The sequence below is a fragment of the Pseudorca crassidens genome, chromosome 14, assembly GCF_039906515.1.
Source record: "Pseudorca crassidens isolate mPseCra1 chromosome 14, mPseCra1.hap1, whole genome shotgun sequence".
NCBI lineage: Eukaryota > Metazoa > Chordata > Mammalia > Artiodactyla > Delphinidae > Pseudorca > Pseudorca crassidens.
Genome location: NC_090309.1, coordinates 30,166,300 through 30,192,807, shown reverse-complemented (window position 1 = coordinate 30,192,807; position 26,508 = coordinate 30,166,300). Strand labels below are relative to the sequence as shown.

The window sequence follows — 26,508 nt, the reverse complement described above, 5'->3', positions numbered from 1 at the left end:
CCCTGATACAAAAACCAGAAAAAGATATCACCAAAAAAGAAAATTATAGACTAATATCACTGATGAACATAGATGGAAAAATCCTCAACAAAATACTAGCAAACAGAATCCAACAGCACATTAAAGGATCATACACCATGATCAAGTGGGATTTATCCCAGGGATGCAAGAATTCTTCAATATACACAAATCAATCAATGTGATACACCACATTAACAAATTAAGGAATAAAAGCCATATGATCATCTCAATAGATGCAGAAAAAGTTTTTGGTAAAATTCAACACCCATTTATGATTAAAACTACACAGAAAATGGGCATAGAGGGAACCTACCTCAACATAATAAAGGCCATATATGACAAACCCATAGCAAGCATCATACTCAATGGTGGAAAAACCGAAAGCATTTCCACTAGGATCAGGAACAAGACAAGGATGTCCACCCTCACCACTCTTATTCAACGTAGTTTTGGAAGACCTAGCCACAGCAATCAGAGAAGAAAAAGAAATAAAAGGAATACAAATTGGAAAAGAAGAAGTAAAACTGTCACTATATGCTGATGACATGATATTATACATAAAAAATCCTAAAGATGCTACCACAAAACTACTAGAACTAATCAGTGAATTTGGTAAGGTTGCAGGATACAATATTAATGCACAGAAATCTCTGGCATTCCTATACACCAACAATGAAAAATCAGAAAGAGAAATTAAGGCAACAATCCCATTTACCATTCATTGCAACAAAAAGAATAAAATACCTAGGAATAAACCTGACTAAGGAATCAAAAGACTTGTACTCAGAAAACTATAAAACACTGATGAAAGAAATCAAAGATGACATAAACAGATGGAGAAATATACCATGTTCTTGGACTGGAAAAATCAATATTGTGAAAACGACTATACTACTCAAAGCAATCTACAGATTCAATGCAATCCCTATCAAACTACCAATGGCATTCTTCACAGAATTAGAACAAAAAATCTTACAATTCATATGGAAACACAAAATACCCCAAATAGGCAAAGCAATCTAGAGAAAGAAAAACGGAGTTGGAGGAATCAGGCTCCCTGACTTCAAACTATACCACAAAGCTACAATAATCAAGACAGTATGGCACTGGCACAAAAACAGAAATATAGATCAATGGTACAGGATAGAAATCCCAGAGATAAACCCATGCACATATGGGCACCTAATTTACTCCAAAGGAGGCAAGAATATACAATGGAGAAAAGACAGTCTCTTCAATAAGTGGTGCTGGGACAACTGGAAAGCTACATGAAAAAGAATGAAATTAGAACACCCCCTAACACCATACACAAAAATAAACTACAAATGGATTAAAGAATTAAATGTAAGATCAGACACTATAAAACTTTTAGAGGAAAAACACTCTTTGACATAAACCACAGTAAGATCTTTTTGACCCACCTCCTAGAGTAACAGAAATAAAAACAAAAATAAGCAAATGGGACTTAATTAAACTTAAAAGCTTTTGCACAGCAAAGGAAACCATAAAAAAGACAAAAAGACAACCCACAGAGTGGGAGAAAATATTTGCAAATGAAACAACAGACAAAGGATTAATCTCTAAAATATACAAACAGTTCATGGAGCTCAATATCAAAAAAACAAACAATCCAGTTAAACAATGGGCAGAAGACCTAAACAAACATTTCACAAATGAAGACATACAGTCTTCATTTGGCCAAGAGGCACATGAAAAGATGCTCAACATCACTAATTATTAGAGAAATGCAAATCAAAACTGCAGTGAGGTATCACCTCACGCCGGTCAGAATGGCCATTATCAAAAAAGCTAGAAACAATAAATGCTGGAAAGGGTGTTGTGTAAAGCGAATCCTCCTGCACTGTTGGTGGGAATGTAAATTGATACAGCCACTATGGAAAACAGTATGGAGTCTCCTTAAAAAACTAAAACTAGAACTACCAGATGACCCGGCAATCCCACTACTGGGCATATACCCTGAGAAAACCATAATTCAAAAAGAGACATGCACCACAGTGTTCATTGCAGCACTATTTACAATAGCCAGGACGTGGAACCAACCTAAATGTCCATCGACAGATGAATGGATAAAGCAGATGTGGCACATATATACAATGGAATATTACTCAGCCATAAAAAGAAACGAAATTGAGTTATTTGTAATGAGGTGGATGGACCTAGAGTCTGTACCTTACTACAGAGTGAAGTAAGTCAGAAAGAGAAAAACAAATACTGTATGCTAACACATATATATGGAATCTAAAAAAAAAAAAAAATGGTACTGTTGAACCTAGGGGCAGGGCAGGAATAAAGAGGTAGGCATAGAGAATGGACTTGAGGACACAGGGTGGAAGGGGGAAGCTGGGGTGAAGTCGGAGTGGTGTGGACATGTGTACACTACCAGATGTGGGGAGGTTGGCTGGTAGGAGGGAGCAGCAAGGCATGGGGGGATGGGCTCAGTGTTTTGCGATGGCCTGGAGGGGTGGGAGGGGGAGGATGCGGGGAGGCTCGGGACGGAGGGGGGGTGGGGACACGTGTGTACATGTGGCTGATTCACTCTGATGTGCAATGGGGACTGGCACAGTATTGTGGAGCAATTGTGCTTCAGTAAAGATCTATTAAAAGAAAAAAGATGAATCAACACCAATTTTACACAATTTCTTCCAAAAAATAGGAGAGAATACCTCCTAAAAAATTTATTAGGCCATTATCCTGAAACCAAAATCAGACAGAGACAATACAAAAAAAGAAAACTACTAAATATTATCATAAATATAGATGCAAAAATCCCCCATAAAATATTAGTAAATCACCTCCCAACAAAGAAAAGTCCAGGACTACATGACTTCATTGATAAATTCTACCACATGTTTAGAAAATAACTAACACCAATACTCTTCAAATGTTTCCCCAAAATTAAAGAGATGGGAACATTTCTAAACTCATTCTATGAGGCCAGCATAACCCTGACACTACAGTCAGACAAAGACACTACAAGAAAAGAAAACTACAGATCAATATCCCTCATGAATATGGAAGTAAAAATCACAACAAAATACTAGCTAACAGAATTCAATAACACATTAAGAGGATTATACACCATGATCAAGTGGGGTTTATTCCTAGAATGCAAGGATGGTTCAACATATAAAATTCAATCAATGTAATACATCTTGTCAACAGAATGACTGTGGGGAAATGACAGTATCATCTCAGCCGATGCTGAAAAAGCATTTAACAAAATTCAACACCCTTTCATTGTAAAAGCACTCAACAAACTAGGAATAGAAGGAAGTTACCTCAACATAATATTTGTAATAGCCCCAAACTGGAAATAACCCAAATATCCTTCAACGAGTGAATGGTTAAATCAACTGTGGTACATCTGTACAATGGAATACTACTCAGCAACAAAAAGAAACAAACTACTGATGTATGCAATAACTCAGATGGCTCTTCAGGGCATTATGCTGTGTGAAAAAAAATCCCAAAAGACCACACACTGATTGATTCCACTTATATAACCCTCTTGAAATGACAAAATTATAGACATGGAAAATTAGTGGTTGCCAAGGGTTAGGAAGAGTAGGGAGTGGTGGGGAGGTAGCAAGTGACTATAAAGCATAAGTGAGATCTTTGTGGTGATGGAATAATTCTGTATCTTCATTTCAGTGATGATTATACAAAACTACAGGTGTGATAAAATGGCATCAAACTATACATAAACATTGTGCCAGTGTCAATTTTCTTGTTTTGATATTGTACTACAATTACGTAAGAAGCCATTGGGAGAAACTGGATGAAAGGTACATGGGACCTCTCTTGTACTATCTTTGCAACTTCCTGTGACTCTATAATTATTTCAAAATAAAGCACACACATGCACAGTCACACAAAGCCCTTGGAAGCATGGCAGATATTACTCTGATGGAGGAAGAGTTGACATCACAGTAATGCAAACATCCTCACCAGAAGTGGCCACGTCTTCCACTTAAGACCTTCTCTTCTCTTGAAATATCCATCATCCATCCTCCTTCTACCCTCCTGGCACATCACTTCAGCAGAGCCAATCTTCTCCCGTATTGCTAGTTCCTTTCCCTCCCTCCTTGGCTGGTTCTAGGGTAAACTTCACTTCCATCTGTCCCCTCCAACAATTCCCTCACATCTCCTCCTTGGGCTGCCAATCATATGCCACGTCTGTGCCCCCACCCCAGGGCAACCAATCAGAGGTAGCCATCCTCCTTCCCGCGTGTGACTCAAATTGGACCCATCAGAGTCCTTGCCGGGGGTTGCCATGTGACTGCTGCAGTTATGGGCTCAGAGTGATGCGTTCTCGCCTGCATACCTCTGGGGGCACCACTGACAATGTGTTCTACAAAACATCACACTCAGAAGGAATCTAAGCCTGAGTTCCAGAAGAAGAAGCTGTGAGAAAGAAGGACTTACCAAAATGACAAGTCTAAAAAACAAAAGTCAAGTCTACACCAGGCAAGGCAAGAAGGGCTTTTCTGGGCGCCAACAAGCCAGGAAAGAGGGGACTGTAGCCAAGTAGGTAGGCCCCGCCCAGGCACATCTGCTTCCCAGACCACCTACGTTCACTCCCAGGGAGCCTGATGCCCTCACGTGGGCCAGCAATCCGGCCACATGGCTACCGCCAGCCAAGGAACCCCTACTGTGCCTGTGACAGCCCCCAGGGCAGGCCCAGCTGCTTCCAAGGGCGGTGTCACAGTGCCACACTCCCATGGAAGTCTTTGTGGGCTCACCTGTCACTCGTCTGCTGTACAGAATGGGGTATCAATTGGAGGGAATCTAAGTCCTAGACACCAGGGCTTGGGGGATCGAGGGGAGGCATTCTCCTTACGGGAAGGCCAAGGTTGCTGGGCCTGGAATAAGTGTGTCCTGGGAGGCCACAGTCCCTGGGGGTGGGTGAGGCCAGTGGAGGCCAAACCTTGGGGCAGACCAGTCTGGTGAAAGGGACGTGGGGCGGGAGATGAGGAACTGAAGCCGAGTCCCGGCCTGCTGCTGCTTCGCCATCACCGCCTCCACGCCACGATCAGTGCTCTAGAGCCTCTGTGAGGAACGAGCCCGGCTGGCTCAGCCTGAGGACTCGGCAAGTCAGGTTGGTTTTTCCTTTAGCCCCCAACCCAGATACACGCAGTCCTCCTCCCTCTCTCTCTTTCCCCGCCAAGGCCCATCAGAGCTGACGAGGCTGACTCCGGCAGAGTGCTGTCTCTGCTCTCACCTGGTCACCTCACTCTGCCGGCCCTGAGGCCCTGCTTTCCCCTGCCTTGTTCCTGGCTCCCAGCCCCCGACCACCCCAGGCAGCCAGGCCCAACCAAGGCCAGGCTGTTTTGGAAAAGTGTTGGGAGGCGGCAGAATGTGCGGTCTGTGAGTTCCCTCCAAACTGGCGCCCTAGCCCCTGGACAAACAGCGGCCGTGTCGGTCTGTCCACAGCGGCCTGTGTTCTCCTTCCAGGCCAGGAGATCCCGAGGGCAGGCAGCCGTGTGGGGGACGTCACCGACCCGCTGGGCCTACGGGGGAGAGGCAAGGACAGACTGGGCGATGACAAGCCAGCCACCCGCCCGGCTGGGCCCTCCCACCCCGTTGCAGGGCGGTCAGACCAAGGGCAGCCCAAGGACCACGCTTCCTTCACCTCTGCTGCCACACAGGACATTCCACTGGGAGAGATGGAATTTACACTCTGAAAAACTACTACCTTCCACTGGCACATTTCCCAGTGGAAGCTGGGGGTGTCCGTTGCTGCTTCTCGCTGACCCTGCAGACCTCCGTTGGAGGGATCCCCCTTGGTGGAGCATGTGCTGTGCAGGCCAGGTGGCCCCCGTTCTGGCCCAGGACCAGCCTCTGCTTCCGTGTGACTGTGAGAAGGTCCCTGCTATGCTGAGACTCTGTTTCATCTGATGCAAAACAGGAGATCATCTTGCTCTCCCCTCCCCAGGGTGGAGATTAAGGCTCGGGGAGCGGAGACCTGCGCTGGGGAGGGTCAGGTGGGACAGAAAGATGGCACAGGGAAAAGGACAGGTTGAGCAGACCACCCGGTGGCACTGTTCAGGAGATGGTGGTGATGCCCCTCTGAGTGCCAGGCTCTTTGAGAGAGGCCCTGTGTCCTGGGATGTATCTGGGTCGAGGCTGGGTCTGACAGTGTATCAAAAAGAAACACCGGAGCCACAAAATGGGCTTTTTCAGGCTGGCTCAGTGGGGGCTTGGGGAGGGGACCTGGTAAGACAGGGGCTGGGACTGGCCTGGGCATTGTGAGGCCTTCCCCTTGCCAGGGCCGGACCCCCCAGTTCCTGGTGCAGCTCCAGGAGCCACGGCTCTGCCACTCACTGCCCTCCTTCCCCACCCTAGGTTCTGGGGACCGCCCTGGACGTTCCTTGTCTGGCAGTGGACGACGCCCTTCGCTGGGTCACCTATGGGCTTCCGGGACAGTCAGGCGGCAGAGCAGCTTTTCACAGAGTGTGAGAATGGGCAGAGGACATGGTTTCCGTCGTCAAGTGGGCTCGGGGAGCCCTGCAAACTCTGAGCTCTACACTGTTCAGTCCCTCAGCACGCCCAACCCCAGGCTCAAGGTCCTGAGCAGTCCCGCAGTGAAGGAATCTGCCCAGCGCTGTTTAAGCCCTTCCCCAGACTGATTCGATCCCAGAATCCATTTGCTCCTGCAGCACCCACGAAACAGGCTCTGAGAAGTGCCTCACGGTGCATGAGGCCAGGAGTTGGGAGAACTGGATTCTGCTCTCGTGGCTCATGTGTGCCACGTGGCTGTGGACATCCGCGTCCTCACTCGTGTGAACAAGATGGACTCTGCAGTGCTCTGGTTGCCGCGTCCAGGACCGAGACACCTGGCCCAGCCAGGCCCGGCCACATGGCCAGGGACGCGGCCCCCAGCTGCCCCCATGCTGCAACAGGTCTCTGGGGACAGTGGCCCTCCAGGTCCATCCTCCCCTCCCCAGGGAACCTACCGCTCACAGGATACAGTCACGGGACCTCTGTGTGCTTTCATGCAGGGAATGGGGGCTGGCCCCTCAGGGCAAACACTGCAGGGAAGAACTTCCTGCCTGACAGGTGGGACTGGGTGTTGTTGAAGGGAAGGTGGGTGGACGGGAGGATCCTTTCAGGGAGCTGGGAAGGCAGAGACCAGACAGCCAAACGAGGGTGAGTCCTCAAGGTTTATTATAGAAGCCTATAAAAGAGCCACATTGAGTATTTCCAAAATCACAAAATGCACAACTTTTTTTAATATGCAACATGGAATATTATATACAGATTAAAACCACGACAGCAAAAACACTCACACGGCACCAGTTTCATATCAAAACAAAACACACAAGTGCTTTTTCAATATTAAAACAACTGTGATAAAAACATATTAACATTTTGGACCATGTTTACAATAGAGGAAAAACTTCATATTTTACTAAATAACAAATATTTAACAGCAAAAACTTTATACTAAATATCTATTTTGAATTATAACAAAAATAGTACTTATAATAGTTTATAAAGACAGACACAAAATTATAACATTTATGAAAAAACAAGTTTTGTGTATAAAATTATATTATAGCGATCTGGGCAGGGTCAGGATGGTGACCAGAACACAAATGCCAACGCCCAACATTGAAAGTGCTTCAATCTGCAAGCCCATGGCGGGAAGAGTTTTGTGGGGTTTTGTCTTTTTCATGTCAAGTTACAATAGTAGGAATGGTTAAGTGAGAACACATCACCCATCTGATGCTACCTCTATAAAACCTACACGCTAGCACACAGACACGGATGGATGTAAAGAGGAGACATGGGTGAGTCTCAACATTGGAACCCTCCTGTCAGCCAGTCAAGAGCTTTCTTCAGTTCCCTTCTTATTGCCTTTGAGACCCAGCGGGGCAAATGATCCTTCTTCCCTCCCTCACAGGGATCCCCACGGCCTTGCCTTCTCTGCCCCTCCCAGGCTGGTCACCCAAACCAAAGGCCACTGAGGTCTCCCGCAGCCTTCCAGCTCCCTGCCCCTCGCCGGGGCCAGGCCTGGCAGGCTTCCTGTCTGAAGCTGCCTTACTGCAATCCTCGATATTTAGTCAAAGACATTTGGTTCAGGGCAAGCTGGGTCAGCTGAGAGGAGCATGAACCTTCCAGACACCGGGCTTTTTTGTAGGTAACAGATTCTGGTGCACCGTGCAGCTGTTTTCAAGCTTTGATGAGCCTTTGCACATTTTTGCCTGTTTTTCAGAATGGGGCGGTGGGGTGGGGGAGATTGAGAGATATTACTCATTTTATTAATGTCAACTTTTGCCAATAACGTCTGTGCCGCACTTGCCTTTTAACAGTGAAAAGGTAGGAACCAAATGAAAGACTTGAGAATGGGGGAGACAGAACAGTCCGCAGGCACGAGCCATTCCTGTAAAGCCCGCCACAAGGCAGGTGTGCATGGGGGCGGGCGCCGGGGGCTGCCGCCTGCCCACTGAACACCACTGGGGGTGCCACTGAGCTGCTCACACGGGCCACTGCTACGGAGAGGCAACCGGGGAATCCACGTCCTGCATTCTTCTGTGTGTTTTTTATTTTCTCCTAAAGCGGATTCACTGCTTTTATAACATCAAAAGCCAACAGAGAAACACGAAAAGCAAAGAAAAACTTGAAAACAGACACAATCACTTAGAGACTCACCAAAGGCCCCAAACCATCCCCGGGAGGCATCCCTAATTGCCAACACTCAAAATGCCAGCGGCAGGAGCTGCTCTTCTTTCATCCCCTGACCAGCCGGCTTTCAACCAAATCACTTCTGACGAATCACACGTACCCTCCTCAGCTCTCGCTGCAGCGCCCTCCTCAGCTGCCTCAAGACCAAGCAGAGGGCCTGAGTCGGCGCTGAGGAAGGGCTGCGTCTGCACTCACCTCCCCTTGCTTTCACCTGGTCCCCGCACCCCTGAGCTGGGCTAAGCAGACAGTGGCATAGAGGGGGGAGGGACTTCAAGGACACCTTTCCAAGGGCAAAGGCAAAGGGTGAGGGTTGAAAGAGGGAAGACGGAGGCCCTGGCTCCCCGTCAGAAGAAAGAACCCGTATCCTTCCCTATACTCACTAGGCAGAGTGGGGGGCAGTGGGGTGAAGAGTGACCGAGTGGGACACGGCAGCGGCCTCCGAATCCCCGGTGATCAAGGTTTCTGACAGAGCGAGGAGGGAGGCGGTGGGCCGTTTCTCCATCCCCACCAGGGGACAAAGGCAGAGGTGCTGGATTTCACCTCGGGAGTGAGGCTCTGAGGTTGAACCCACAGAAGGTCTGGCGCCTGGGGGAGCTGCTCGACCCTAGGCCGGCGGGGGGCTGGGGGGTGGTGGCTGGGTCACTTGCAGAAGTCCTGCCGGGGACAGCTGGGATGGAGGCCAGGGGACGGAGGAGACACTTGTTCCAGTCCCAGTGACACCAAGATTCGGTTATATTAGTGAATAAATATGGGGGTGGGGCAGGCCATCCATGAGCCGAGGGCCTTGGGTGTATGTGTAACAGGGAGCAGGGCGGGCTCCAGGCCGCCTGGCAGAAAGGTGCGGGTGTCAGTGCACGTGCCCAGGGCCACCAGGGAGGATGCTGGGAGGACAGGGCCTGGGGCTCCTTTGCCCTAAGGTCAGAAGAGAGAAAAAGTAGCAGCAATAGGTAATTTCAAACGTCCAAAACGGCAAGGGGTGGGCCTCCAGGCTGGTTACAGCCTGGCCCCGCCCTGCCAAGGGGGACTGGTGTTCTATTACCCAGGATGCTGTTCCCCGCGGGCACTGGTGGCCACACCGGGAGGGGCACTCGTCCCATCTGAGCCGAGGCAGGAGGGGAGGGGGTGCTGAAGAGAGGGCCAGAGGGGGCACCTCTTTTCCTCCCTCCCCCCATGTCAACCACCTGACCTCACACGAAAAGAGTCCGAAAGAAAAGGGAGGGGAGAGACCAGTTCAGAACATCACAAGCAAAGGCTGCAGCACAGCCGACATCTAACACTGTGATGGGCATGCGAGGCGGGGGGCCAGGCCCTTTCCCGGGGGAGCTAAGCTGTTGGGGACTGGAGAGACTAGAGAGAAGCAGGGGCCAGGGGGAGCGCCCGACCCTGGAGAGCCCTTTTGCCTTGGGGCAGGTTTGCCAGGGAGGGGAAGAGGGGCGGGCAAGGCCTGGGGGGCCCTTCCTCTTCCCCGGGCTCCAGCCCACTCCCACACACAGGTTTCTACCTTTCCATCGCCTCCCGCCCCGAGGCCTGGCGCCCTAGACCGTGGCGCTCAGCATGGCCTCCGTCTCTGGCAGGATCTTGTTCTGGTTGGAGTCCAGGCCAAAGAACTTGACACTGAGGCCATCCACAGGGTGCAGGACGGGGACCAAGGTGATGCGGGGGAAGGTCCGGGTGGCCAGCTCGAAGCGGCTCGTGCTGGCTAGCTCCACCGCCAGCACCTTCAGGAACAGCTTGGCCAGGTGCTTGCCCAGGCAGGTCCGGACACCGCCACCGAAAGGGAGGTAATGGAAGCGGCCATCCTTGTCCTCGCTCCGCGCCTGACCGAAGCGATCAGGGTCGAAGACGTTCACATCCTTGAACACGGGCGCCGTGTCATGTGTGTCCCGGATGCTGTACATGACACTCCAGCCTTTGGGGATCTGAAAACCCTGGAGGCAAGGCGGGGGCAGGGGTGGGATGCAGTGGTGAGAACCAGAGGAGGTCTGAGAGGACCCAGGACCTTCTGCCTGCCAGCCCCCACCCAGAGGTTCCTGGAGGCACCCCACTGTGGTCCCCGGGGGCCTGGCCAGCCTCCCCTTTTGGCATGTCAGTCCATCTACTTATAGATGTCCCCATGCAGCTTCACAGCACACCCAGCTGGGCTGCATCTGACCCAGCATCTGGGGCAAGGTCCCTGCTGGGTCCCTCCCGTCAGCCTGAAAGCTCCCCGAAAGCGAGCACCGTCTCCCCATGAGGCTGAGGCACCCCACAGGGAGCTGGTCTTTCCCGTCGGCCAACCCCCCACGCCACAGCTCACGGGCCCAGCCTCACGTCGAGCTCGAAGGTCTGCAGCACAGTGCGGTAGCCCCCGGAGACGGGCGTGAACAGGCGCATGACCTCCTTGATGACGCAGTCCAGGTAGTGCAGCCCACTGAGCGTGCTGAGGCGCAGCGTGCCCTCGCAGGGGCAGCCGCCACTGTGCAGGATGCCCTGGGCCCGCAGCTCCTCCCGCAGCTTCTCCAGCACGGCCGGATGCTTCAGCAGCTGCATGATGAGCGAGGTGCTGGCGCTGGCGGTGGTGGCGTAGGCGGCGAAGATGAGCTCCAGCGTCCCGTCCTGCAGAAGCAAAGAGGCACCGCTTGCAACCTGGGCTCGGCTTGGTGGCCCCAGCCTGGGGGCAGCCCCTCTCTGCCGGTGTCACCCCCAGGCCCCAGGGTTATCTAGCTGGGCCCTGCTGCTTCCTCTGAGCCTCACGTTGCTGAGCCATTTGGGCCACGATGGACAGAGGTCACAGGTCCAGTCCCCTGGCTGGGCAGAAGCACGAGCCTAAAAGTCCCTTGGGGAAGGGCTGCTTCTCACTCACTGCCGAATTCCAGGGCCGGCCTCAGCAGCCCTAATGAGTGCAGTGAGCTCACAGCAGAAAGAGAGCAAATCCCAAGGAGCGGGCACTGTGCGGGCGAGTGGGGGTGAGGTGCAGGGTCTCAACCTGGGCCTCCAGACTGGTAGCCCCAGCTCCTTCCTCCCTCCGCAGGAGGACATCTGGTAGGTGGTCAGGAGAGCTGAGGGGTTGGGAAAGCAGTCTGGGGTCATACCCACAAGGACCTGGGATGGAACTGCAGTGAGAAGGCTGAGGGAAGGTGGTCCCCAGAAGACTTAGAGCCCCTCCAGGGTCCTCTGGGGAGCAGTGGCCCCACAGAAAGGCCCCACCAAGTTATCTTGTTCCAAGCCCTGCGTTTTACAAATGCTGAGCCCAGAGAGGGGAGTGAAAGAACAGGTCCTTTACTTGCCATGCCACCACCGACAAGTCACAAAACTTCTTATGAAATGGGAAAGTCTTTGGGGCTCCTTCCTGGCTCATGAGGAAAAAAAAACTGGGGCTAGAATACAGGGAAGCAGAGACAGTAGGGACAGAGCAGTCGGCAGTGAAGTGTCCACAGGCGCCTGGCAAGCACGTGAGTGGCAGAGTCTAGACGAGGACGAACTAATGCTCCCTCCTCGGGTGGAACACCCACCCTAAGACAGGGCAGGCAGGAAGCCCTTCCTGGAGCCCAGTGTGGACAGTCTTGGGGCCAGCAGCCCAACTGGGCACCGCCAGTGCCAGGCAGGCCGGGAGAGTGTCAAGTGCCACCCACTTGAAAAGGCTGCTCTTCCCCAAGGGCTGAGGCTGCCCTCCTGCAAGTGGCTTCTCCTTCTGGGCCCGCATTCCCCTAGGTGACCTCCTAGGGCTACTGTGACCACGAAATGCACTGAAATAGTGAATACCGGGGTGGGGGGCTGGCTGGGGAGAGTGAGGGGGTCAACGACGCCGCGGACGCCGTGTCTGTTCAGGGTTACTAAGAACCAGTTTTCGGTATCTTTTCCAACATGGTAGATGGGACTGTGGGTGGGATGGAGACAGCGGGGCCCAGCTGCTGTGAGGACCACTCACCACCAGGACTGGGTGCAGAGCAAGCCATGGGGAGGGCAGGGGAGGCCCCGTCCGTGTGGGTGCTCCCACCCTGAGCAGCCCCAGCACGGAGCGCAGGCGTGTGTGCTGCCTGAGGCGGGTGGGGAGGGGCGCCCCACCTTCAGTTCCTGCATGGTCATCTCCTCCCCGTGCTCCTTGCTGCTCTCGATGAGGATGTCCAGGGCATCTGAGTAGTCCTTGCCCTGCGTGCACTGCAGCTTCTCCCGGATCGCCTTTTCCAGGCCCTTCTGTAGGGTCTGTCGTGCCTGAATGCCCTGAGGCGGGGAGGAGGCCATCTGGTTACCCAAGGGGAAGGGCAGGGTCCCTGAGGGCCTCCTCCCAAGGCCGAGCAGGGCAGGGTGGGGACTCTTCTGAGAGTTCCCATCTAAGCAGCAGTGACCCTGGGTGAAGGCTCCCCTCTGTGTGTGTGACCAGTGACCATCTTAGCAGTCAGCTGCCCCTCCCTCAGGGTGGCCTCACGGATGCCCGTCTCCTCTCCTCCCAGGCCCTGGGTGCTCACCCGCCGGTAGCCACTAAAGGGCAAGTCGACAGGCAGGGAGAAGACGTTCTCCACGAACTGCTGGTAGACCTCGAAGAGGTGGCCGAGGTCCTCCTCGGGGATGCTGAAGCCCAGCAGCACTCGGATGGCCATGCGGAAGGTGAGCTTCTGCGCCTCCTGGTACACGTTGATGGCCTCGGGGTGGCTGCTCCAGGCGCGCAGTGTGTCCTGGATCACCAGCTGGATCTTGGGCAGGTAGCTCTCCAGGGCCTCGTGGCTGAAGATCTTGGAGAAGACCTGGAAGGCAGAGGGTCAGATGGACTCTGGCCTGCCCGCTCGGCCCAGCTGAAGCACCGTTCCCACGACCGTGATCAGGGAACACTCCAGGTCCTTACCCTGACCAAGCCCAAGCCTTGCCGTCTCCAGACACAGTCCCTCTGTTGGCTCCTCTACTCTGAGCCCCCCTCCTACTGCCCACATCGTGGAGCGGAGGCAGGGGAAGGACGGGATTAAAACACAGTTCACAAAGTCGGGACATTCAACATCACTCACAGGGGGACCTGAGCTGGCATTCCTTTCTGAAACCCCAGAAAACCATGTGCTCCAAATAATGGCAAAGCCCGGGGACTGGGCAGTCCAGCTGCCAACAGGTCTGCAGGCGATGTGGCCATACCAGAGTGGGGGGCAACACAAGAGGGCGCTGGGCAGGGCTGGAGGGGAGGCTGCCCCTCCACTGCAGGGGCCATTCCCGAACGCCCAGGCCACGGGGCAGACGTGCCCAGGAGGAACAGAACACAGGTGAACGGACTGGACAAGGAAGAGGTGGAAAGCAGTAAGTGGCTCTTTTCCTCCACTGATGGGAGAGCAAGAGAGTCCAAGGCTAGACTGCAGCAGGACTTCCTGAGACCCAAGACTGCTCTCACTCCCTGGGAAATACCTACTGGGCAGAGATCGTAGGGGGTTTGTTAACTGTGCCATCCAAATGTCTTCAGTGTGGCCGGGTCTGGAGGCACGGGGATGGGGGCAAGACTTCCCACCTCAAAAGATCAGAAAGCCAAACAGAAGGCCTTTTAATTTCCCGCATCTTCCCGGTCCATTTTAAGTAGCCAGTGAGTCCCTGTTTCCACCTCCCTTGCTTGCAGTCCTCCTGATTCCTGAGCAAGTTCCTCAGCCTCCCTGCCCCCTCCTCACCCAGATGCCCCTGCGCCTAGTTTCACGCTGCTGCCCGGGGTGTACGGCACAGGGTAAGATGTTAGTTTATTTACTGTTGGCCGGTGGGTCACACGGGCAACCAACAATGTCTAGCCCCGACCCCCAGAGTCCAGAGCAGAAGGGGGTACCCCCACCGGGGCCAAGGGAAAGTTCACCGGGGAAGGCGAGGGTGGGGGGGGCGGGCAGCGCAGAGGAAGGAGACAAGTACTCCTCTAGCCGCACCCCATCAACCCCACGCAAACCACACACACGCGCCCACCCTCCCCTCCTGCCCCCAAACACAACCACCGCACAAACTGTAAATGTGAGAATTTCCCCTGCAGTCAGCTCAAGGAGGAAAAGGTAACATTTTCCTGGCCTCAGCCCTGCATGGCTAATGGGAGGGCTGGTTTGCAGAAATAACAGTGCTGGCCCTTCAGTGGCCCAGCCAGGCGTTCACAATAGCACTTTCATTCCGAAATTCCCGGTGGGCAGAGGGAGGGAGAGAAGGAGGCCGGTGAGGGGCAGAAAAGCCAGCACTGTTTGGGGCTGCTCCTGCTGCTAAGGGACAGCTGAAATGTAGAAGGATGAGGGGAGGTGGCCAGGGGCAGCCCAGGCCTGGCCAGGTCACTCACACCTTGCTCAGCTGTGAGGGCCTGGGGAGTTTCCAGGGCCACCTCCCGCCAGGGTGCCCTCTGCCTCAGCCCCGCCCCCCTGGACCCTAGTGTCCTTAGGATGCCAGGTTCCACTCTTGGTCTAGGAGTTTTACGGGTAGGAGTGGGGCCCTGCCCCAGAGTCCATCACTGGCCTGCTAGGGGCCCTTATGAACAGCAAAGAGCCCACAGAAGGAGCAGTAAGTGCTCCGTGGGAGCCAAGCAGGCTCCTGAGGGATGCAGGATGGTAACTGTGGCTGCCAAGTGTTGGTGGGGAGGCTGGAGGTAGGGCAGGCAGGGGCAGGGGGGCCACGTCTGGCCAGAGCCAGCCAACCTAGGGCAGAGTCAAGGGCACTGCCCTGGAGGGAACGTAGCAGGGGCTGGCCAGGGTCCCCAGCACACAGGACACCTGGGCCCAAAGGTGGGCATGTGGAGGGGGAATCAAGCAGAGGCCCATGCCGACCAGGACCAGCCGAAGTCAAAGCCAGCCAGGCTCCCAAGATGCAGTGGGTGGTGGGAAAAGGCAGGCTGGGCACCCAGAAACCTGAGTTTTATTCCCAGATCATCGACCAGCTTACTGTGGGATCACGGCCACGTCACCTTGCGGCCTCATGGTTTCCTCATCTGTGAATTGGTAAGGTTGAACCAGGGGATCTCTGTGGTCCCTTTCAATGCACAGATCACACGAACACCAGTATCCGTGTGTCCCTAAGTAAACGCTCTCCCCTCAGAGAAGCCCAGAATCCGGCACGGCATCCGTCACCTGGTGTAAGTGTCTGCCGGGCCCCCACTCACACACCTCGTATGGGCTACGGTGGCTCAGGAAGGGCCATCCCAGGGTTACCAAAGGGGGAGCTCTGAGGGACCCCACTGCACCCCGAGGAGTGGCCAGACAGGACCCAGAGACAAGCCTTGCCCCGTCTGTCCCAAAGGTTACATTCCCTGCGCCCTCTAGCGATGGCCGGCTGAATCGCTCCTTCTCCAGCCTTGGGGGCCACGGAGAGCAGGAAGGACCCAAGGGGACCTGGGACTGGGCAGAGTGACTCCAAGGGCAGGGGGTCCACACCTGACCTCTAGGTGGGAAGGGGCCCTGAGCAAGGTCAGGAGCTGAAATGACCGCAGGAAGCCTGCACCTGCAGGCCCCCCGGGGTGGGGCTTCTGAAAGAATTTCAGCCACGACCAGGGCTCTTATCTTAACCCAGAAAGGAGTCTAACTGGATGCTCTGGGGTCCCTTTCCTCCTGGCTGTCCCATGATTCTCCTCAGAGGCCCCCAGAGGTGGAGAAACTACCCAAATGAGAAGCCGAGCAAAGGCAGATTGCGGGCACTCCAGGTTCAAGGGGCTTTGCTCAGTGGTCACCAAGTCCATGCTCCTGCCTCCCGCCCAGCTGTTCCACAGGCATCAGAGCCTCCCAGGCGCCGGGAAACTCCAGGGCCTCATCCCTGGGACCGTGCCCAGGGTTAACAACGTGGGCACTTCCCAAAGCCAGGGCAGCCCAGAAACCACCGCCCACCACAAAGGCCAGGAGGAGGCGGAGGTGCTGCCCAGGGCACAGGAAGGCCTGGGCACGTGGGGGCGATCAGGGTCGGGACTTGGGCACAGGGGAAGGCACCGGCGGAGCAGCTCATCGTGAAGAGGGGAAGGGTTCCCAGAGGCCCCAGAGCCCACGGCCTGACCGCAGTTGCAGCAGGAGCCAGGGCTGCTTTGTTTCCCTCTGGGGCTTCCCTTGGAATTCCCACAAGTGAGCCAAGAATGCTGGACAAAGGTCACCGGGAACCAGCCTGGCTCGGGCAGAGCCCTGCACAGGGAGAAGCAGGTATGGACATCCCATGAGGGTTGGCACTGGGGAAAGCAGGGCGGAAGTGCACGGGAGACCTGGGAACTCCAGGCACATACCCCGAGCAGGACGGGCTCTGGCCTTGAAGGATGTGCTTGGAAGCCCTCCCCCAACCTCTATGGGTTTTCCCAACAATGCAGTTGGCTCAAGAGCCCACATCCTGGGTTCTCGCTCTCCCTGTAATAAAAGCTGAATCCATACCCAGCGTTGGGGGAACCAGCAGGGGGCTCGTCAAGGCTCAAATTCCATATAATTGTTCCTACAAATGTCTCCCCCACACCCCCAGGCCTCCCTCCCCACTCCTGCCTCTTAGCCAGCGCCCCTGGGAGGGGAGTCGCTCACTGGAGCCCCATGACCCTGCACGCGGACCCGCTCAGCCCGATAACCTCCCCTTCTCAACTGGCGGCTGTGGATGGATGGAGAGAAGGATGGGCAGCCTCAGAAGCAGGAAGAGCCAGAGAGGGGACCCACTCCCCGGTCCAGTGACTCAGACTGGGAGGAATGGAGGCAGCTGCCCGGGAGGGTGGGGGCCTAGGCAGGCCACCCCGCCAAGCCACCAGGGCCGCGGCCTGCGGAGTGGAAAGAATAACAGAGGGCGGACAGCCACCGAGGCAGCTGTCCGAACAGCGCAGGGGTAAGGCCAAGGTGCGTACTTTATGCTCAAGTAGGGGGAGGACAAGAAGGGACGTCATCCCTCAGCTGCCTGGCATTTCCACTGGACCTCCATTCCACCCTGGCTGCCTCCCGAGCCAGTCCCCACTCAGCCCCTCTGACTGGGAGAGGCTGGCCAGATCCCCCAGCCTGGGTATGCCCCTTCTGGGTCCCCAGAATCTGTGGGCAGAGTATCTGTCCCCAACTCGAGTCCAGCTCTGACTGTCCACATTGTGGCTGAGGGGAGAGAGCAGCACTTGGCACATACCTGCCGGGCTCTGAGTTCTGTCCAGACCCTCCTATCCCTCCTCCAACCATAGAAAAAACCCCTGAGAAAGCTGAGGCCCAAAGAAGGAAGGGCTTTCCCAAGGTCACAGTCTGGGGCACAACTGGCCACACTCACCAGGGTCCCTGAACACCCTGCCTCCCACCAATCCAAACCCCGCTGAGCCACGCTCTACCAGTCCTGGGGGCTCTTGATGTATCTAAGAGCTAGAAGGGGACGCTCCTCTAGGGCCCAAATCTATTCTGAGGGTAAGGCCAGCTGTTTCGGCTACTCTGTCAGCCCCTGGAGGCACACCTGCCCTGCCCTTCAGCCCCAGGAACCTGGAACAGATACAACTGGCTTAGAGGGGTCAGGGCCAGAGCAGACCCCAGCCAAGCCTCCCCACTTCCCGCCAAGGCCACAACTGTCTCCCAAGGCTGGGAGAGCGAGCATCGCAGCATCACAGCCTTGGACCCCACCCTGCCCTGGGAAAAGGACGCGGAGGGGGGTGAAAGGGAGGGCCCACACCACTCACCCCTGCCTGACACAAGGGCACGCAGAGGGAGGAGCCCACTCCCAGGCGCCCTGGTGGCTGGCCGTGGGCACCCTCCCCCACTGACCTTCAGAGACATCCGCTCCTGCCACCTGCCCCCTCAGCAGCCCCTGGTGCTACAGTAATTTTTGGTGAAGGACCTCCGCTGGCAGCACAAAGGCTCCGTGCCTCTGCCAGGGGGTGGGGACAGAGCTCCCAGTAGCAGGGCTGCCTGGCCACGCCACCGCCTTCCCATCCCACACAGCTGGAAACTTCTGCCCTGAGCTGAGCCTGGCAGACATGACTTTGAAGCCAGAGGCTGTGCAGTGGTTCAAAGGCCACCTGGAGCCAGTCTGAGCCGGCCTCCCCCAGGACCCCACGACCATGGGCCCTCTTGGCTCTGCCCTCCTGCTGAGGCACCTCCTGGCCTCTCCACCCCGACATAAACCCAAGCCTACAGAGGATGTCTGAGGCGAGTGCAGTAACCCTGAGCCTGAGCTCCTCCCCGAGCCAGGACGGGGCCCAAAGGCCAAGTCAGTGAGGATCGGTGGGTGGGCAGGTCAGGCTTCTTCATTCCTATCCCCAAAACGTCTGGAGCTGTTCCCCCACCTCAGCCACGGGCACAGAAGTCCCTGAAGCCAGGGGTCAGGGGAGGAGGGGCAAGAAGACCACTCCTAGGGTCTCTCCAGTCCAGAGTTCCAAAGCCAAGTTCATCCTTGGGATGCACTCCAAGTTCTCTGACAGAATCTCAAGGCCACTGCCTGAAACGCCCCGCAGATGCTGGCCCTTTGGTGCACAGAGGCCCAGCCCTATCTCCAGAGGAAAAGAGGAAATGTCTGATCCTGGTGTGTGGGGTTGGGCACTGGACGCTTCCAGAACTACCCATGACAACCACCCCCTTCTCTGGTAACCCTCCCGCCCCATCTTCCCTATCAGACTCCATCCACGCTTCCAGGGCAATTCCCAGCTTCTTTGCATACAAAGAGAGATGCAGTCCCTCTCCCATGAACCAGAGACCTCCTGGCCCCAGGTAGGGAAGGGGTAACAAAGGACGAGGGACAGAATCTGAGGTCGCAGCTACAAGGACACAGGCCTGGCTTCCAGAGAGGATTCTGTTAGATTGGGCAAGGTATTCTGGACGTTCTCCCTGGCAACCCTATCCCTCCCTCTTGGCCCTAGACCACCAGGGCAGCCTGGACAAACACCTGGACTGCAGTGATGGCTGTGAGGAACCCCTTTCCCAGCACACCTGGTCAGACCTCCAGAGAAGGGGTGGGGTAGCAGCCCCAGTGGAAATAGTGACGGTCCTAGCTTCCCGCCAGCAGGGCCTCAGCACACCTGGCCCCCACTTCCTGCGAGTACATCCTAACCAGGCTGGGCCTGGCCCAGCAGCCCACTCTCCAGCCAGGTCCCTGCTTGCAGCGTGGGCTGGCTAAGACAGTGTGAGTGGCACAGGGCAGTCCCCACCCTGGCCAAGTTGGGTGCACTGGGCATTGGGTCCAGCAGACTGGCCATTCTCTCCAGGACCAACCTGTGCGCCTCTGAGTACTCTCTTCTCATCCCTCCAGCTAGATTCTACTTCTTAAGGGCAAGGACCAAGTTTCCAGCTTCTATGCTTGTATCTAATCTAAGGCCTGCTACTTAACTCAGTAAACTTAAGTTTATGGAACATCAATTAGAGATTTGGCGGGGGAAGGATGTTTTCATCTGCCCATTTAACACAGGACCCACACACATGCCACATAGCGAGCACACAACTAGCACACAGAAACCCTGCTTTGGGTTCCCAAGCCTCTGTCAGGATGAGCTGGTTTCTGGCTGCTCCCTTATCCGCAAGGTGCTAGAGGGCAAGGGTGCCTGAAAGCGAGAGACTATGCCTCATCTGTGGTCCTCCTTTCTGGCCCCACCCAGGTCCCACCCCCTCACCCTGTCCCTCACTCCAGCTTCCTCCCCGGTGTATTCCTCCAGCAGCATTCATCTGCACCCCCCTCCTTCCTCCCAAATGGACGATGTAAGCCAAAACCTTGGAGCTTTCCAGGAGGGCCTTCCCCACCTGGAGGCCCAAAGCCAAGTCAGGCAGAGGGTGCAGGGAACTGCAGGGCAACAGCCTCTCCCCAAAGCCCTCTGCACCCCCAGGTCCTGACCAAGCCTTCTTCCCGCCAGCACTCCCTCCCCACCTCCACCCTGACCCTCAGCTTCTGGCAGCCCCAGGTGGGCAGGGCTGAGGAGGGCTCTACTTGCTGGCTTAGAAACAACTCTTCCCTTGGATGCCCGTGTTGCAGGCCCTGCCCTGCCTTTGCTTCCTTTCCCGACCTGGTTCAAGTCCCTCAATCTCTCCAAGCCTCGGGCTCCTCTTCTGTGAGAAAGGGACAGTAATTGCTTTCTTGTCAAAGTCTTTAGAAAGATAAAATGAGGAAGCAGCCACATTCTTTGGAGCTGGGTTTCTGAGGCTCAGGCTCTCTCCTAACTCTTTGAAATACGCTTTTGGTGGAGTCACAAAGACGAAGAAAAAAAGGAGTGTTCGGCATATTTGATGAGCCCCCATTCTTGAGCCTACGGGCCCCCTCCCAGCCACTCCCAAGAACCCTCCCATCTGCCCCCGGGCTCTGTTAGCTGCTTCCTGCTCTAGTGAAGCAGATGGGAAGACCACTTCAAGAGCCCCTTTCCCAGCCCCTGAAATACGTGCTTTAGCGGGGGGGCGGGGTGGTGTACGTGCTGACCAGTCCCCTCTGATTTTTCCTCCTTTTATCTGTTACGGAGAACTACTCTTCGCAGGCAGTTCGGAAGACGACAGATTCTACAGGATGAACTCCTCTGTTCACACACAGACGTCCGGAGGAGGGGTCTGCCCCACCACGGCCCTCTCCTGTCTCCCAGGCTCTGCCACTATTCCCGGAGATCAGAGGCTGCCTCTCCCTTTCCTTTAGGTTTCAAACCGGGTGAGTCCTCTGACCCAATGGAATAAGTGAAGGGAGGGGAGGTCGTGCAGCGCTGCCCCTCCCCACCCCCGCACCCCAGTCGCGGCCGCTTTAAGCCGGCGGGCCGGCGCCCCGCCCGCCGGCGGCTCAGCTTTCGGGTTACTGCAGTTCAAACAGCACGTGCCGCCCGCGCTCTGAGCCGCAGCGGCGGCGCTGCCCTGGGAGGGGGCGGGGAGGCTTGCCCCTTGCGCGCTGGCTCGCCTCCTCCGCGCCTCTTCCAGGCGCTCGGGAAATCCACAGGATAAACACCCACTTTCTCTTCCTCTTTATGGGAGGGGGTAGGTGCGCTTTGATCCCCCGCCGGGCCTCGGCTCGCCGAAGTTCTCCCACCCCTCGCCCTTCCCCCTCTGTCCAGACCGGTGCGCGCAGTGGCCCAAATTTCACCTCATCCCTTCCAGGCAAGGCCCAGCAACCGCTGCCCACAAGGTGCCCCCAGCCCCCGCGCCTGCCCGCGCCGCCCTTAAGCAACCTGTGGCCGAGAAGCTAGGTGTGATTTTAGAACGATCCGTTAACAGTCCTCGGAATTCCAGGGGACGAAAAGGAGGAGCGCTGGCCACCGTCCGCCCTCTCTTTTTTCCAGGTTTGTGGAATACGACGATGACAGGCGTTGGACGCCCCTGTCGCCGCATGTTCAAGTTGTCCAAACCAACCCCCAATTAGCCGCCCGTTGGGCCTGGTAGTGCGCACGGCTTGGTGGCTTACCAAGAGGGCAGACCCGCAAGAGGCCTGTACAGGGCCTGGATCTGGGATCGCAGCCGTCTAGGCAGGGAGCTTCGGGATCCTCCCACATGGTGTGCAAATGGGGGCGCGGATTCTGGTAGGGACGTCCCCGAGTCTCCGAGAACTCCTTACCCCGAGGGAGGTGCACGAGAGAAGAGGATCAGAGCACGGGTGCGGGGCTCTTGGCCTAGAGTTCTTACCTTGCGCTTGTTGCGGTGGATATCGCCGATGGAGTTGGCCACCGTGTTCGGGCCCAGCAGCATGCGTGTGCTACGTGGCCACTCGGTGCTCACGAGGTGGTGCTCGCCCATGAGGATCTTGCGTACATTCTCCGCGCCCGTCACGCGGATCAGCGGCCGCCCGAGCAAGTGCGTCTTGAACACGTTGCCATACTTCTCCCTCCGCGACGACTGGAAGCCAGAACCCTGCGGGTGCCACGCAAAAACTTTCTCAGGGCCCACATCTCCAGATGGGACACCTGGGAGGCCCAGCCTCGAGGGCCCGCGGGGGAGGGGCGGAGGATCCCACCCGGGGCACCAGTCCCCTACCCCCCCACACACACACACACGCATGCACGCACGTAGGTTTTATTTTTCACAGCATGCATAAGAACTGGGGCCTAGAGGATAATCAATAAAGGAAGGGGGCGAGAGGCCCAGGGCAACCCCCCGGGAGGTTGTTTTTTAGTAATGACTTGCGGGAGGGAAAAGATATCCTGGACTGCGGGACCAGAAGCTAGAACCTCCGCCTCCCCCTTCCCCCGCCTCGCGCTCGGGAGACTCTCGGAATAAATATTTCCAGGCTCCCGGCCACGGGCTGGCGAGACCCCGCGGGGTGGCCGCAGGCCAAAGATTATTTATAGCGGCGAGCGGTCGGTGCCCGGAGGCAATCACTACAGATGGGGGTTGGGGTTTCCTCCGTTCGCTGATGTGGGCCACGAAGGGACACGGCGGCCCTCTGAGGGCTCCGCAGGGTAGAGTCATGGGCCGGGAGCCGCGATTTTCCTAATGCAATATGCCCTGGAAATAACTGAGGAGGACTTTTCGTCGTCGCCCTGGAGTTTGGGACGCGAGAGCAGAGGAAGACGCTTCCCGAGGGGCGGGGTAGGGCTGGGCGGGGCCGCCGTCTCAGGTAACCGGATCCCCGGTGGCGGCAGCGCGAGCAGAGCGGAGCCAGGCCCCGGCCCGGGCCCGGCACTCGGAGGAGCTGGCTGTGTCGGCCCCACGCGGGTACAGGAAACAGAGGGGACCTCCGAAGGGCGGGAGCAGGGGCGTCCCGCGCACCTTTGACGAAGTAGCTCGCCACCCCACCCTGCCTTAACCTTTCTCCGGCCAGGGCAACAGCCGGTGAGAAGGGGAGGGGCGCCACCTGTCAGGCCGTCCCGCCTGCCCGCCTGCAGACGTGCGGATGCCGGCTCCAGACCTGTGGGGTCATGCACTCCCCGAAGGGACACTCCGCTTCCTCTTTTCCCGGGTTGGTCCCCCTCCTCACTTTCCCTTCTTCCACGGAAAAGCATTCGCCAGTTAGATGTGTACACACCCCAGCCCTGCCGAAAAGTGACTCTGCAGAACCCGGAGCCCTAATCACTTTTCCACGTGTGCCTCCGGCCCGGGCGCGCGACAGGGAGCGAGCTCGGAGCGCCCGCGCCTCCAGGAGGGGGCCTGGGTCGCGGGGGACACCGCCCCACTCCCAGGTTGGCGGGTCGGGGAGAACTCCCGCCACCCTGCCGCGGTTCTAGACGGCGTCTACCCCTTTAAGAGAAATCAAGGCGAGGGTGGAGGTGCGACAAAAGGGGGCAGAGAGCGGGGTTCCCTCCCTCGGTCTGCTGTACCGGTCTCTCTCACTACGTCTGACTCTCCTCTCCTGCGTTTCCTCTGTTTTTCTTTTCTTTCGACACAAAAGTTGGGTTGTGAATTTTCCGAGGTCGCCGCCGCCTTTCTCCCGCGGCACCCCCTCCCCCGCCTCTGATCTGCCTAACTATAATTAAAGTGCGTTTTTTGTGGCATTAATAAAGAGTTATTTGTCCGCCGTTTCCACGGTCTTCACAAAGAGGACTTTCATAGGGGCGGCCGCTCGAGCCGCGAGTCCAATTTATACAAAAATGTTGTATTTTTAGCCCTGGGCTCTGTTTAGATGGCGCACGGTGGAAACGGAGAGCCCTTGGAGGTCCCCCCGTAAAATCTGATAAATGACTCCGAAAAAATAAAGCTGGGATTCAGAGGGCTCCCATTAACCCCTTCAGTGCTTCTCTACACGCATCTCCCATTTCCTTCTCACCTCAGAGTCAAGGGCCCCGGGGGCGAACGGATTGGGTGGCGTAGGCCTGCTTCCCCCTCCCCATCTTACGTGCGGGTCGGACGCGGAGCCCCAGAGGCCCTTGTGGGATTCGGAGAAACGGTCAGGGGACGTTGGTGGCGGGGGTGGGGTGGGGGCGGTGAGGAAGGGGGGGCGGTGACAGACCGCGAATTCTGCAAATTGGCTCTAATACGGCGGGGGCCGACGCCCCTGTGAATATATTTTATTTCCTAAATTCTCGGCCAAAAGCCTAGACCACCGCTGCAGTTAACCCTTTAAGTGTGTTGGCACGGGAGAGGCTCTGGGGATTTCTTTACGGCAGCGGGGCGGGGGGAGGTCCCATTGGTTGAAGTGAACCCCACCTGGTTGCACGAACAGGCCCCCAAAGAGATGGGCTGATACCGGGACTTGGGAAAACCGCAGGGCAGAGGAACCTCGCGTGCCCCTCCCGCCCCAGCTCTGCTGTCAATTGGCGCGGGGCGGGGCTCCGCAGGGTGTATGTGTGTGTGCACGCGGATTACACGCGTCTGTTAATTTCAAGCCAAGCTTTCGCACTTCTAAACTCACAGGTCTCTGCGTTCACCTCCCGCCTCCGCTTTCCCGGGCCGAGGCTGTCTGCTTCAGTACAGCCTACCTTCTCCTAACTCCTAACAGCATCTGCCGGACAAACACGCGTACACACGCCCACACAACACACCTTCCGCGGTTAACCCAGAGGACCCCCCCCCAACGAAAAACCTGCTGTGTATCGAATTGCAAAAGCGATTATCTAGCACTTGAGGGTGTTAATTCCAGGTTAATCTCCCCATTACCTACCTGGGTCCGGTCCCCGACGCGCCCACCCCCATTATCACCAGCAGTGCGGGTTGTGTGGCGTCTCACAACAGACACAAACGCACTCTATGGGTCTCACACACACCTCTCCCAAGTTACTCTCCCCTGCTAAACTGTCCCCACCCAGTAAGTAAATAGACCCTTTTCTCCGAAAGCCGAGAAACCTCGGGTCTCAGGCTTCTCATTTTCCTTGGGTTACCTCCTTCCTCCCCCACCACAAAACACACACACTTTCTCAGACCGTAGAACCGGGGCTATAGTACCTGGCGTGGCCGGTGACGCGGCGGGAACACAGCCCGGGTCTTAAAGGGGCAATCCTGGCTGCCACTGGCCCACTCTTTCTTTCCCTGACTCAGTTTTCGGGTCCCAGTGACACCGCCAAAGCCCGGGAAGTCGACGGTGACTGGGGCCTGGAGCGCGAAGGGGAGGCGAAAGCGGCTCACGACTGGATGCCCCCTCCGGCTCGCGCTGCGCGGGGAGCCCCCAGGACGCTCGATGCACCCCTGTTGAGTCGCTCGCGACTGGAAAAAGTCGGTCTTGGGAGCCCTCTCGGATTCGGGAACCTCTCTTACCAGCCCCTTGAACCTGCGCGCCCGGCGCCAGCGGGCTCGGAACCACTCCGCAGGCGGGCAGGGGAAGCCCGGGCGGCTCAGGCAGAGAGGAGGGAAGGGGCGGGGCGGGGACCCGTGCCTTCAGGCTCCCGGCGCCCCCTGGCCGGCCCGCGGCTCCATCCGCCTGGTGCTCGCCGCTAGCGGACCCTGGAGAGCAACGGAGCTAGAGCGCCCTTACCTGTAGCAGCCAGTGGCCGGTCTCTCCGATGAGCGGGAAGCCCATGGAGCCCTTAGGGATGGGCAGCTTGCAGCTTTTGTCGCGGGTGGCAGCCCAGCGCAGCTGCCACAGCTGCTGCGACACGGCCAGCAGCAGCGTCACCGACACCAGGCACGCGGCGAGGGTGGCCAGCGCCGACACCAGCTCCAAGCCTTCAAAGAGCATGTTGGCGGCCGCTCGGGGGATTGGCTGTGCTGGCCGCGGCGGGGGAGGGGAGGGCCAGACGAGAAGGGACGGGAGCGGCGGGGGAGGGGAGGCTGCCGCCGGGGGTCCTGGCACCTCCGGCCGAAACAGAAAAGGAGCAAGGAGCCAAGGGAAGGGAAGTGGAGGCTGCGAAGGGAGCGGAGACAGTGGGGGGAAATCGCCTAAAAGAAGAGAGAGAGGAGACACGAGGCGACTCGGAGTGTAACTTTGTTTGTTTGTTTGTTTGTTTGTTCCCTTATAGCGGACTTAGGGGCTGCTGGAGGGGTGATGAGACGAAGCCGTGAATCAAGCTGGTGGATTAGCTCTCCCCGCAACCATCACACTCGGAAAACTTTGGAAAACTTTGTCCAGCGGGAGCCTCTCTCG

General features: G+C 56.5%; 1 protein-coding gene across 2 annotated transcripts; it reads right to left on the bottom strand.

The window, feature by feature from the left end:
- Nucleotides 1–7,192: 7,192 nt before the first annotated feature.
- CYP26B1 (cytochrome P450 family 26 subfamily B member 1) lies at nt 7,193–26,142 on the bottom strand. 2 transcript variants are annotated; one of them, XM_067704733.1, is made up of 6 exons: nt 25,900–26,142; nt 22,182–22,406; nt 13,176–13,451; nt 12,775–12,930; nt 11,041–11,325; nt 7,193–10,658 (listed from the first exon to the last, which is right to left on the bottom strand). In XM_067704733.1, exons 1-6 carry the CDS (start codon nt 26,101–26,103, stop codon nt 10,266–10,268), a joined length of 1,539 nt encoding a protein of 512 aa, XP_067560834.1. In that variant the 5' UTR covers nt 26,104–26,142; the 3' UTR covers nt 7,193–10,265. The 2 variants fall into 2 exon arrangements, with proteins under 2 accessions (XP_067560834.1, XP_067560835.1); XM_067704734.1 differs by lacking the exon at nt 25,900–26,142 and adding an exon at nt 25,374–25,754.
- Between the last annotated feature and the right edge of the window lie 366 nt (nt 26,143–26,508).